This window comes from Perissodus microlepis, chromosome 23 (genome assembly GCF_051167445.1).
Source record: "Perissodus microlepis isolate ML-2025 ecotype Zambia chromosome 23, ASM5116744v1, whole genome shotgun sequence".
Taxonomy (NCBI): Eukaryota; Metazoa; Chordata; class Actinopteri; order Cichliformes; family Cichlidae; genus Perissodus; species Perissodus microlepis.
The window spans coordinates 2,289,954-2,303,619 of record NC_140482.1 but is presented as its reverse complement, the minus strand read 5'-3'; the positions used below and the strand labels follow the sequence as shown (position 1 = coordinate 2,303,619).

General features: G+C 43.3%; 1 protein-coding gene across 5 annotated transcripts in view; it reads left to right on the top strand.

Moving 5' to 3' along the window:
- Window positions 1-13,666, top strand: part of LOC146360715 (diacylglycerol kinase zeta-like) — a 76,744-nt gene that overhangs the window by 16,947 nt on the left and 46,131 nt on the right. For 3 of the 5 annotated variants that reach the window (XM_084920424.1, XM_084920423.1, XM_084920426.1), the window contains exons 5-19: window positions 1,065-1,142; window positions 1,623-1,685; window positions 2,463-2,519; window positions 2,670-2,738; window positions 2,850-2,921; window positions 3,001-3,117; window positions 3,376-3,441; window positions 7,147-7,245; window positions 7,630-7,712; window positions 9,105-9,165; window positions 12,130-12,243; window positions 12,808-12,945; window positions 13,136-13,214; window positions 13,324-13,379; window positions 13,573-13,635. In XM_084920424.1, the coding sequence (XP_084776550.1) occupies window positions 1,065-1,142; window positions 1,623-1,685; window positions 2,463-2,519; window positions 2,670-2,738; window positions 2,850-2,921; window positions 3,001-3,117; window positions 3,376-3,441; window positions 7,147-7,245; window positions 7,630-7,712; window positions 9,105-9,165; window positions 12,130-12,243; window positions 12,808-12,945; window positions 13,136-13,214; window positions 13,324-13,379; window positions 13,573-13,635 (1,215 nt within the window). The remainder of the gene's footprint in view (window positions 1-1,064; window positions 1,143-1,622; window positions 1,686-2,462; window positions 2,520-2,669; window positions 2,739-2,849; window positions 2,922-3,000; window positions 3,118-3,375; window positions 3,442-7,146; window positions 7,246-7,629; window positions 7,713-9,104; window positions 9,166-12,129; window positions 12,244-12,807; window positions 12,946-13,135; window positions 13,215-13,323; window positions 13,380-13,572; window positions 13,636-13,666) is intronic. The other 2 variants (XM_084920427.1, XM_084920425.1) reach the window with 1 other exon arrangement.

Sequence of the window (13,666 nt, the reverse complement as noted above, 5' to 3'; positions counted from 1 at the left end):
TCCCACAGGCTGTTCCACCACATTTACAGTACATATGTAAACTCATGTACTCATTCATGTTTGGTGGCTGGAAAATCCTGCATGACGTATACTTGTTTCTGTCTGTATCCTAATTCCCGTCGACCTCACTCAGGCCGGTCAGGGACAATCAAATAGCCAAAATCTCACAGGCCTCATTTTAGTTGGAAGGGCTCAGCCGGCATGGGGTGAATATAAAAATGTTCACTAATCAGATGCAAATGACCTTTGACCTTTTCAGTTGGTGATGCGAGAGCATTTTCACTACTGTGTTTTTAAAAAATCAGTGCAGTGCTGCTTTTGTAAACATCTGTAAATATGTGAAAAGTCCAAAGGTTTGTAAAAAGATGCAGCCGAGTCAGTTCCACAGGCTGTGGGGAAGAGCTGTGCTGGTTACAGGCTGCCTTCAGTGTCCGATCACAAGGAAATAACAGGGTTCTGTTGAAAATAGCCGTTCTGTGTTTGATAAGCATGAACTCGTCCCAGTTTCTCCTGTATTCTGTCTTATCATTCAGTGACATAGCGACAAGTAAATCAATAGATAATATAGTTCTTCTAATGTGTGTATATGAGTGAGACCTGCCCACCTCCTGAGCCACTGGACTGAAAAAAAAAAGTTATGTTGGCCTGAACCCCTGAGTGCTTTGATTCATCTGGGATAGTAAACACGGATCGCTGTGTTTCTATCATAATAATAACATACACACTGAAGCTGCTCTCCTCCAGCACCGTGTCAGCTCATATCACTGTCAGACACATGCTGGCTGTATCACACGCACAAAGCCGTCATATTTTTAGATACTGTCAAGTCATATCATTGCTATGTTGTGTATCTGTGGTGGTTTCACTCACGTGGTGCAGGACTGTCTCCCAGTGGTCATAGATGGAATTAAGGCTTCATAGTGACTGCTGTTCTTTGAGGCTCATAAAGCAAATGAACGACTATAACACAAGAACCATGTTTGTTTTTCTCCTGTTCATGTGATTTAATTGTTAATCAATATTTCTATTCAGAGCTGATCACCTTTTCCCTTTTTTCTTTCTAGCAAAAGTCTGTCAGTCGAAGGAAGTGTGCTGCCTGTAAGATCGTTGCTCACACCGTCTGCATAGAACAACTGGAGAAGGTATAACTCTGCCTGTGAGGATACATGAAGACAGAGGTGTATATTAGTCCTTATGACTACCAGTAAGGTTAGTCTCTGTCCCAGAGACTCTGTGCCTTTATTATCACAGAGAAGTGTGAAGCAAACTGAACGCTCTCTAGAGCAGGGGTGTCCAGCGCCAGTCCTGCAGCTTTTAGATGCATCCCTACTCCAACACAGCTGAATCCGATGGTTGGATTCCCTCTTCAGCAGCCATCACGTTTGGCCTGATAACAAGCCATTCATTTGATTCAGGTGTGTCGGAACAAGGATGCATCTAAAAGCTGCAGGAGCATAGCTCTCCAGGACTGGAGTTGGACACACCCGGAAATCTAACATGGATCCAGTGTTGATTGCAGCTGGTAATGATTCTGTATGTCAGTGCAGTCGAATTCATCATTCGTCATTTGTGAGCAGAGGACAACAGGCTGTGTTTGACTGAGCGTCCTGTCTGATCTGCAGTTTCCCGGCTCTAAAGCTATTCTTATGGATGCCACCCTACCCGTCAGTGACCCCAGCTTTAGAGTGAGATACACAGAACTCGTCCTTGTCTTCTTTCTCTGTCCTCTCTCCTCCTCTCTGATCCTCGGTCTGATGGGACTGCACAGGTTGATCGTGGGTGCTGTCTGAACCTTACATCAGTCTATTATAATGAATCACTGCACAGCAGCATGGGATGAGGGGCGGTTTGGCATATGCCACTCAAAAATAATTATTGTTGATGGAGATGTCATTTCCACTGGGAACAAGTGTAGGTATTTAGACACTGAGTGAATCAATGTGGAAGCTAATCCAGGGCAGACACGTCCTCTGAAAATTCTTCTTCCGTCAGGGTCCTTTTTTCCAAATCCTTCAAATTTGGTCCTCTCGTTTTTCTTGTGGTGTGGTAATCTGATACTCTTGACGGTTTGGGTGCTTTGATCTGAAAACACAAGGAGGTCATTGATCTGAAGCTGCTTTCTGACAGTGTTCTGGTGTAGGAAACTATCAAAAAGGGCCACGATTGGTTGCAGAGACAATGCCAGGATGGAGGAAGCGCTACACAGTGCTAACTAAAGATGTGTGTCGTCACACCTGTGTGACGTAATTCAGGGCTATTGAACTGATGCTTGGGGGGGGCCCTCTGCTTGTTCCTTTCTGTCAGCGAGTCCTGTTGAGGAAGTCATGACCCTTAACTGTAAGACACATGACACCTAATCGCCCTGGTCCCACAGGCGTGTCAGTGCTGTGAACATTATGTGCTGCTTACCCAGGAAGTGTGCCGTTAGACCCCGGTAACCCTCTTCTTCTTCTCTGCTCCAGATTAATTTCAGGTGTAAACCATCATTCAGAGAATCAGGATCCAGAAATATTCGAGAGGTGAGTTCTGGTTTCTTTCTTTCTCTGAGTTTTTTGGGGGTTCAAACTTGCTGCTGCAGCTGGATCATCGTACAGTCACAGCTATAAACACTCATGTTCGTTGAATTCTGAGTGTTGTAAATTTCTGCTGTGTTTTTTGTGTGTGCTCAGCCCATTGTGGTTCGCCATCACTGGGTGCATCGGAGACGACAAGAAGGCAAATGCAGACAGTGTGGGAAGGTGTGGAAATGATTGTCTTACTGACGAGCAGTAGCGCTGTTGTCCTAAACATCTGCTTTGCATCTTTAACTGAACAGAAGTGGAAACAAGTTTCTCCTTCTTTGCTTTCAGGGCTTCCAGCAGAAGTTTGCGTTCCACAGTAAAGAGATTGTTGCCATCAGCTGCTCGTGGTGCAAACAGGCTGTGGGTATCAAACTGATGCCGTTCATGTCTCCAGAGCTCAATAAATGCACATATTATAACCATGCATTTCTTCCATTAGTACCACAACAAGGTTTCTTGCTTCATGCTGCAGCAAATTGAGGAAGCTTGTCCAATGGGTGCTCATGCTGCCCTCATAGTTCCACCCACATGGATAATTCGGGTCAAACGCCATCAGGTAACGCTGATCTTAGTGCTTTCTGCTAAGGTGTTGGCGTGATTATGGCTTTTCGGATGTTCATCCTGCTTCAATTATGAGGTCATTTTGTTGTCTGCTGTCATTCAGGCAGCCATCAGTCAGATCAGTGGTTTCATGTTACTGCAGGTACTTTAAGTGGTGTGTGGATAGAATAAAAGGAACTGTTTAGGGGAGTAGTGATGGCAGTACATCCTGATGAAATGATGTGAAATCAGCTGCTTTTTCTCTATCTCACAGTCATCGATGAAGTCCAGCAAAAAGAAAAAGAGAACATCGTTCAAGAGGAAAAGCAGCAAAAAAGAGGTTAGTCTTGTGCTACAGGGTGGGCTAAGTCATACTGCAGAGAAAGCTTGAACTCTGACATCTTAAGCAAACAGCGAAGCCTGTCTAGTGTTTGTGAGTCTTTGTCATCTTAAATCAACACATGAACACTTTATATATTTTATTTTTGGAAAAAGAACCTTTGAACAGCACGTTTCCGATGATATCATCCAAACATGGAGGGCAAGCTCAGCCCCGGTTCACATGCTAACATCTTTGTACAGTCCATGCATCAACGTTAGTGCCTTACCTACATTTATACACGTTGTAAAGATGCTATATGACTCCATTAAGGGTGGTGGTGAGCACTGTTGCCTCACAGCAAGAAGGTCCTGAGTTCAGTTCCACCACCTGGCCAGGTTTGCGTGTTCTCCCCGTGTTTGTGTGGGTTCCTCCGTCCACTCTCCATGCCGTTAGTGGGGTCAGGTTAATTGGTCATTCTAAATTGCCCACTGGTGTGAATGTGAGTGTGAGCTGTTGTTTGTCTCTACGTGTTAGCTCTGCGACAGACTGGCGACCTGTCCAGGGTGTACCCTGGCCCTCCCCCTAAGACAGCTGATATAGGGTGGAGCCTATCCCAGCTGGGACAGACACAGCCAGCGTCTGTGAAGGTTCTCCGTCATCCAGGCCATCGTAGTCTGAGGAGCTTGGAAAGAAAAGCGTCTGGACGTTCGAGTTTCTTGAAGACGTTTCTTAGAACTGAAGAAACTTCTCAGTTCTAAGAGACAGTTGGTGGAGAGTCCCAGATTTAAGCCCTATGAGTGTCCCCAAGAGGGTCATGGACCCCCTATTGATCCTCTACCTAATCACGTGAGACAAGGTGTGAAAACGGGTGTAGGTCACAATCAGCCAGGTGGGCCCATTGTGAAACCTGGCCCCACCCTATCATGTGATCTCCTGAGGTCAAGTGGCCCAGGATGTGAAGGATCTCAAAGCTGTATCATAGATGGCAGATAGTTGGTGTGTTAAGCCCCGCCCTCTGTTCAAAGATGGTCGTTCCGTCACAGCGGACATAGATGCTTCTTTCACTCCTCTTTCAAACTACGATGACCTGGAGACTGAGAACCTTCACAGCCACAGCTGGGAGAGGCTCCAGCCCCCCCGCGACCCTGAAAATGATAAGAGGACGAATGGATGGATATTTTTACGAATAGCTATAGATGATTGTAATTGATTGTAATACCACAGTCAGTCTGTTTTCTAACTCTAGTTCTGTTTTCTTCTATTTTTATTTTAGTTTTTCGTTTTAGTAAAATGTTGATGTGAGTGTGCGGAAGATGCACTCACTTTATTAAATTCTCATAAAAGTCAAAGCAGGGCTTCTTGCATGTTCACTTCATGTGTAACAGGACGTTTATGAGGAACAGTCTGAGCTGTTCTACAGTCACACATTAAATATTCATTCATTTCATTTCATTTATTTGTTCATTTTCAGGCACAACAAATACCTATATTGAAGATAAAATGCACAAAACAAAAAACAAAAATTGCCTGAAAAAGGAGTGGGACGAAGAAAACTTATTAAATCCCACCCCTATACTCACTCATCAACAAAAAAAACAATAAACTTCCCGCAGCTACGCCCATCATTGCATACAGACCCATCAACAGCCCCGGGCACATGCAAGCATCTAAACGGCAGCTCGCAAACAACAATTAGAGCCTTCATAACTGAATACAGAATATATAAATTATAAATTGCATTACCACAGGTAACAGGCAGTAATAATTACAAGTAACAAACACACATACATATACATACATACATACATACATATATCTACACACACATGTACATATATGTACATACATACGCACACTCTTCTTTTTTTTTTCCTCTCTTGGAATCCATACCAGCAATGGTAAGAGAACAGACATTACAGAGCACACTAAAACATCATTGAGTATACTGTGACCAGACCAACTGTTTGTAGAGGAATTTAAATCTATGAATATTTTTGCATTGTTTCAATTGTAAACTCAGACTGTTCCAGATTTTCACACCACATACAGACACACAAAAACCTTTACGGGTTGTTCGAGTTCTGGGTAATTTGAATTCTCCAAGCCTCTCACATTATAAACCTTTTCTCGAATTTCAAATCTAGTTTGTAAATTTGCCGGTAAAAGTTTAGTAAAAGCTTTATACAAAATTATGGATGTATTGTAATTAACCAGATCCTGGAATTTAAGTAACTTTGCCTGAAGAAAGAGTTTGTGAGTATGATCTAGATAACCAGCCTTGTGAATAATACGCAGTGCTCGTTTCTGTACTGTGACTAATGGATTAGTTGTATTTTTATATGTGTTTCCCCACACTTCCACACAATATGTAAGATATGGAAGAACCAGGGTACAGTACAGAGTACGAAGTGCATCTTTATCAAGGAATTGTTTCACTTTGTTCAAAACTGCGAGGCTTCTGGAAATTTTGGTTTTTATGTGTCTGACTTGGGGTTTCCATGAAATTTTATTATCAATTACAACTCCCAAAAATTTGTTTTCACTCACATTATCAATTGGTACACCTTCAATGATAATTGGTAATTCTATATTATATTTTAAATTGCCAAAAAACATTGCTTTAGTTTTATTTATATTTAATGATAATTTATTTATGTCCATCCATTTTTTTATTAATTTTAGCTCCCTGTTTACGGTCATTACAAGATCAGTATAATCATCGCTACTGAAAAATATGTTGGTGTCATCTGCGAACAGTATGAGTTTAAGTACTTGAGAAACATCAAAAATATCATTTATGTATACATTGAAAAGTTTTGGTCCCAACACTGACCCTTGGGGAACACCACATGTAATACCAAGTTTCTCTGAATGGTAATGCCCTATGCTAACATATTGTTCCCGACCCGTTAGGTAACTTTTTAACCAGTTACCAGCTTTCTCTCGAATACCATATCTTTCCAATTTATCCAATAAAATTGAGTGATTGATTGTGTCGAAGGCCTTTTTGAGATCAACAAAAATACCAACTGCATATTTATTTTTATCCAGTGTATCAGTAATTTCTTCTACTGCCTCAATTATCGCCATTGAAGTGGTTCTTTGTGTTCTGAAACCATACTGACCAACATTTATTATTTGATGTTTTTCAAGGAATTTTTCTAATCTTGAATTAAAAAGTTTTTCTAGAATTTTTGAGAATTGAGGCAGTAGAGAAATAGGCCTATAATTGGTAAAACTGTGTTTATCATTACTTTTGTATAGTGGTATGACTTTCGCAATTTTCATTTTTTTTGGAAAACAACTGGACTGAAATGATAAATTACAGATATATGTTAAGGGACTAGCAATATTCAGAATAACCTGTTTAACTACAGACATATTTATGTCATGATAATCCATTGAAGACTTACTTTTACATTTTAATGTGATATTTATTACTTCTTGCTCATTTGTAGCTGAGAGGAACAGTGAAGAGGGATTTGATTTCCGATATTGTTTCCGTGATGATGACTGGTTAATATTCTGTGTATGATATAAAGCCTGTTTTTTTTAGGACATGACTTGCTTTTAGTTTGGCACAGGAAACCTTCAGATGTCTTCTAATGAGAAGCTAAAACATCTTTTAGTTTTCGGTCCTTAATTCTATTTTTTAAATACTGCAGTGAACAACAGCTGCTGTGCTTTTGACCATCTGAGCAGATCCTGTTTTTTCTCTGACAGGACGGGCGGCAGTGGAAGCCATTTATAATCCGACCCATCCCATCACCACTTATGAAACCCCTGCTTGTGTTTGTCAATCCCAAGAGTGGAGGAAACCAGGTACTCAGATATGAAAACAGATACACACCAGTGCAGGCATACAGTCAGTGGCCTCGTAGTAGTCCTCTTTTCGTCCAAAATGATTTAGATCTGGTGTTTTTAGCAACAGAAAGTTTTACATTTTAAATAAAAAGCAGTAAACCACAGGACAGAAACTGGAAAAATAACTAAAATATAAACTAAAACAAAGTCAATTCTAAACAAAAGTAAAATAATAACTTGGTGTAGTTAACTAACTCATTACCAAAGAGAGAACATTAGTGATCAATCATGTCACTGTTGATGTTTGAGGCCACAATGAAACAAACATGAACATATCTGTGGACTCACAGGAACAAAAACTGTGACGAAGTGTGTCTGACTGACTGCTTCTCTGTTGGTCAGGGCACTAAGATTTTGCAGTCCTTCATGTGGTATCTGAACCCCAGACAGGTGTTTGACTTGAGCCAAGGAGGACCAAAGGAGGGGTTAGTGTCTCACACACATGCATATATACATGCACAAGTACGTGCACATGTACGTGCACATGTACGTGCACATGTACGTGCACATGTACATACACATGCACATGTACGTGCACATGTACGTGCACATGTACGTGCACATATACATGCACATGTACGTGCACATGCACATGTACAGTTGTGTGAAATAATGTTTTCCACCTTCCTGATTTCCTATTTGTTGTTCAAGGTTAGTCACCCTTAATGTTTCAGATCATCAAACAAAGTTAAATATTAGATAAACAGAAGATAACATGAGTAAACACTAAATACAGTTACTAAATGAAGGTGTTTATTATTGTTTATTATTAAAGGGAAAAAATTCCACCCCACCCTCGTTTAACATAAATTAACTGCGGTATATGTGGTTTACTGTGGTGAAGCTTAAATTTCTCTAGCCACACCCAGGCCTGATTACTGCCACCACCTGTTCTTAGTCAAGAAGTCACCTAACTATGACCAGCCTGACAAAGGGAAGTAGACCAAGACCAGAATGAGAGCCGTTATTCACAGAGGGCAAAGACAAGGAACGGCGGTGAACCTTCCCAGAAATGGCCAGCTGGCCAAAATTACCCCAAGAGCACAGTAACGATTTATCTAAGAGAGCAACATCCAAAGAACTGCAGGCCTCACTTTGACTCCACCATAAGACAGACGCAGGGCACAACTGGCCTGCAAGAGTTCTGAGATGAAACCCACTGCTGAGCAAAAAGGAACATAAAGGCTCGTCTCAGTTTTGCCAAAAAAAAAAACATCTTGATGACCCCCAGTTTGAAAAGTGTTCTGTGGACTGAAGAGACAGAAGTTTAATTTTTTCGGTGTGCCCCATCACATCTGGCGTAAAACTAGCACAGCATTTCAGAAAAAGGAACATCATACCAACAGTAAAATTGGCTGGTGGTGGTTGTGTGATGGTCTGGGGCAGGACCTGGGAGACTGGCTGCAGTAAATGGAAGCATCAGTTCTACTGAAGCTTTCTGAAGGAGAATGTCCGGCCATCTGTTTGTGACCTCGAAGACGCTTCTGTTCTGCAGCAGGATAATGATCGAAAACACACCAGCAAGTCCACCTCTGAGTGGCTTAAGAAAAACAAAATGAAGACTTTGGAGTGGCCTAGTCAAAATCCTGACATGAATCCGATCTAAAAGGCTGTTCATCCTCAAAAACCCTCAAATGAGGTTGAATTACAACAATTCTACAAAGATGATACCATGTTGTCCTTGTATAATATTTGAATTTGTTTGGTGATCTGAAACATTTAAGTGTGACAAACATAGCAAAAAATTACACCACTGTATATCTGCTGATCTGCTGTGTTAGAATGAACTGAATTAACCATCGACCTTTGTCTTGTAGTTTGGAGCTGTATCGTAAAGTCCATAACCTAAGGATACTGGCCTGTGGAGGAGACGGCACTGTAAGAATGACCACATGCACACAGACATGTACCATTAATATGTTCACTTTGCAAAAGTCATGTGCATTTGCATTCAGCTGCTGCCTGGGAATAAATTATTTACTAGGTGGAATGATTTCTCTTACCTCTATTTGAAAATAGTCTCAGATATAAGAAAAGTGTGGTAAATTGCTGATCATTAGCTACAAGAGCAAAAGCTAGAGTGTTTTTGCACTCCCAGGACCTGCTGGACCAAGCTTTTTAAATGTGCACATTTGCTTCTTGTCTGAGCTCATGCTTGGATAAAACAGAACTGTAATAGTAGTACAGAGCCCTGCTTATACCGTTCTTGCTTTTAATCAGGGTGTAAAACTACAAATCAAATGAATTATAATGTGTATTTAATTTGCATATTATTTAGAAGTTGATAGATGGATGGATAGATTTCCAGTTTCAAACTTTCGGCTCGGCTTCCCCTCATGAGATCTGGTTTAGAGATGCTGTTCTTCCTCTGACATCACAAAGTCTCAGACCTTTGCTGACTGGAGACTTGTGCTCTTTATTTTGCAAAATCTCTAGTGATCAACTTTCTGCAGAGCGCTTCAGAGGGCTGTCCCTGCAGGTTACACTAGCTGCAGGTTGATTTAGTTGAATGAACCTCTGACTGGCAGAATAAATGCACGAGTGTCATCTGAGCACTGCTTCAAGGAAACCTTACTTTTTGTACTAAGGAGTTAAAATGTTCAAAGCCACTAATTAGCTTCCATTTGATTGGTTTAGACAGGTAGTACAGAACAGTCAGTTTCTGAGCAGTATCTTTATTTATAATCCAACAGGACTAAACAATCAAACAATAAATATGTAATTCATATCCTATAAAGTCTCTTACTAAAAGCAAAGTAAAGTGTAACATGGAGCATATTTAAACTGAAATCAAATTCTCATTCTTTACACTCTGCTGCGAACTGTTCCATTCGCCTGATGAGGGCAACAGAACCACATCATCCGCGAAAAGCCGAGATGAGATTCTGAGACCTCCAAAGTGAAAGCCTTGCGCCACTTGGCTACACCTAGAGATGCAGAACAGAGGGTGGCTCTGGCGGAGTACATCACCCACCGGGAACGAGTCCAGCTTATTGCGGAGCTGCAACGGTTGTATAAGGATTGAATGGCCCGAGGGACATGGTCACATGCCTTCTTCAAGTCCTCAAAGCACATGTAGACTGGTTGGGCAAACTCCCATGCACCCTCAAGTATCCTTGAGCTGATAAAGAGCTGGTCCAGTGTTCCATGACCAGGAACATTACCTTGTTCCTCCTGTATCCGAGATTCAACTAACGGAATGACTCTACTTTCCAGCACCCTGGCATAGACATTCCCAGGGTGGCTGAGGAGTGTCATCCCCCTATAGTTGGAACAACCAACCCAGTCTGCCAATCTAGAGGTACTGCCCCTGACCTCCATGCAACATTGTAGAGGCGTGTCAACCAGGACAGCCCTACAAGATCCAGAGCCTTCAGGAACTCAGGGCGAACCTCATCCACCACACGCGCCCTGCCACCAAGGAGCAGTTTCACTGCCTCAGTGACATCACCCCCAGAGATAAACGACTCGTCCCCCTCGTCGGGCGGTAGAAGTATTCCTTCTACCGCCCAACAATGTTCTCAGTCGCAGTCATCAGTACTCCACCCGTACTATGCACCAACTGCCTTGTGTCTGCAGCTCAGTGCAGCAGCTTGGGCAATGGAGGTGCTGAACATGGCCCATTCAGACTTATTGAAGCTCTGCCGGAGGTGTGAGTTGAAGATCTTGTGGTCCAGGGCCTCTGCTACACCAGGTCTGTCCAGTATCCTCCCCCGCCACCTGATCCAACTCGCCACCAGGTGGTGATCAGTTGACAGCTCTGCCCCTCTCTTCACCCGACTGGCCAGAAGATATGCCGCAGGTCTGGTGATACGATTCTAAAATCAATCATCGACCTGCCGCCTAGGGTGTCTTGGTGCCACGTGCACTTTTGGACGTCCTTATGTTCGAACATGGAGTTCGTTATGGACAAACTGTGGTTTGTACCACAGTTGTACTGAAATCCAATAACAAAACAGCGCTCGTGTTCCTCCCAATCATGCTCCTCCAGGTCTCACTGTCATTGCCTACATGAGTGTTGAAGTCTCTGCGTAGGACAACAGAGTCTCCAGGTGGAGCACCCTCAAGCACTCCACCCAGGGATTCCAAGAAGGCTGGGTTTCTGAACCGTTGTTTGGCCCATAAGTGCAGACCACAGTCAGGACCCATTCCCCGACCTGTAGGCGCAGGGAGGAAACTCTCTCGTCCACCGGGAGAAACCCCAACGTAGAGGCAGCAAGCCAAGGGGATACTAGGATACCCACCCCACCCCGCTGCCTTTCACCAGGGGCAACTCCAGACTAAGACAGAGTCCAGCCCCTCTCCAGGAGACTGGTTCCAGAGCCCAAGCTGTGCATTGAGGTGAACCCAACTATACCTTCTGCACCAGGGAGGTGACATTTCATGTCCCAGTCACTAGTTTTGGTAGTCAGGGATCGGTCTGCCAGGGCCTGCTCCTGGCTGCCACCCGACACACAATGCACCCGACTCCAACAGTGCCTCGTGCGGGTAGTGGGCCTACAGGAGGATGGGCCCATGTCATTTGTCGAGCTGCGCCTGCCCCATGGACTAAGGCCCGACCACCAGACGCTTGCCTCGAGGATCCTCCCCAGGCCTGGCTCCAGGGTGGGGCCCCGGTAACCCTATCCCGAAGCGGTTAGCTCGTTTAGTTCGTCAACGTGTTAGCGCGGTTAGCTCGTTAACGTGTTAACGCTGTACAGCCCCACGCACAGGGCAAACTGCGTTAACTCGCTAACGGAGATTTGCCACTTTAATGCGGTTGTGGAGTTAAAGTCATTTTGTGTGTCTCTCTCTGTGTGTGTGTGTGTGTGTGTGTGTGTGTGTGTGTGTGCATTGAACCAGGTGGGTTGGATCCTATCGTGTCTTGATGAACTGGCATTAACCCCCCAGCCTCCAGTTGCTGTGTTACCACTTGGGACAGGAAATGACCTTGCTAGGACCCTTAACTGGGGAGGGGTGGGTACAAACTAAGAAACACACACACATCTAAAATGAATAAATCCAGACTCCAGCCGCTGGCTGCTGGAAATCAAACTCCTTTGTATCAACATTTATCATGTCTTCTAACTCTTGTGTGTCTGCCATGTTTTTACGTTTAGATTTACCTCCAGTCTGTTTATAGGTTTGGATTAACCCCGAGTTTCACCTCCTGTAGTGTTTGATTTTGGAAGTGACAGTTTTTTTAAAAGTAAAGAATGAAGTAAAAAAGCCATGCAAAGTGTTTTAGCGAGCCTTTGACTTGGCATGAATTCTACAAGTGTCTGCAAAGTGCTGGATGGATGGAACAACATTCTCCCCAAATTTATTTTGGTTTGTGGTGGTGCCTTAAACATAGGTACATAATCAGCCACAGGAGGGGCCATAGCTTTTTATTTATTTTAATGTATTTTAATTTTGTGCTCTGCGGATGTTTGCACGCTGGAAAGCATGCTATGATGAAGGTGAACCCTCAGAATTTTCCTTAAATGTGTCACATATCTGTATATTTGTGCATGCATTTCTGTATGTGAATGCATTCAGGGCTACACAGATGAACCTCTGTCTAAGATCCTGTCTCATGTGGAGGAGGGAACAGTCGTCCAGCTAGACAGGTGGAACCTCCTGGTTGAACCAAACCACAGTGCAGGGGCTGAGCCAGATGAACAGCAAACTGATAAGGTCAGTGCATACACACGTGCACGCACGCACATGGACACACACACACGGACACACACACACACACACACACACACACACACACACACACACACACACACACACACACACACACACACACACACACTCTCAAGCAATGGATTTACCAATGTGACCTCAGTTAACCAGTGTGTGTGTGTCTGCATGGCCTCAGCTTCCTCTGGATGTTTTCAACAATTACTTCAGCCTTGGATTTGATGCCCACGTGACTCTTGAATTTCACGAGTCGAGAGGTACAAACACCACTGTGACACAAAGATTCACATTCTGACGTGGCTTGTTTGGTGGCTCTGGATGAGGAGCATGTGCTTCATTTACTGTCTGTCTGACTGACTGTTTCAGAGGCCAACCCAGAGAAGTTTAACAGTCGTTTCAGGAATAAGATGTTCTACGCTGGGGTGAGTTTACCCTCAAGTTTAAAATCATGTTGGAAGCATGTGTCTTTAACTATGATCCAACTTAAAGGACCACTGCTCGTTTTTCAAATTCTGTTCCAATCAGTCAATCATGTCTGTGTGACTGGTGCAACCAGTAAGCAAAGAATAAGGGCCTGCTTTGATTTCATGATGCACTCCTGCTTGTCTCACACAGACGGCATTCTCAGATTTCCTGATGGGAAGCTCCAAAGACCTGTCAAAGCACATCAAAGTGGTGGTGAGTAGCTGTCAGCCAAACCTCTGTCTGT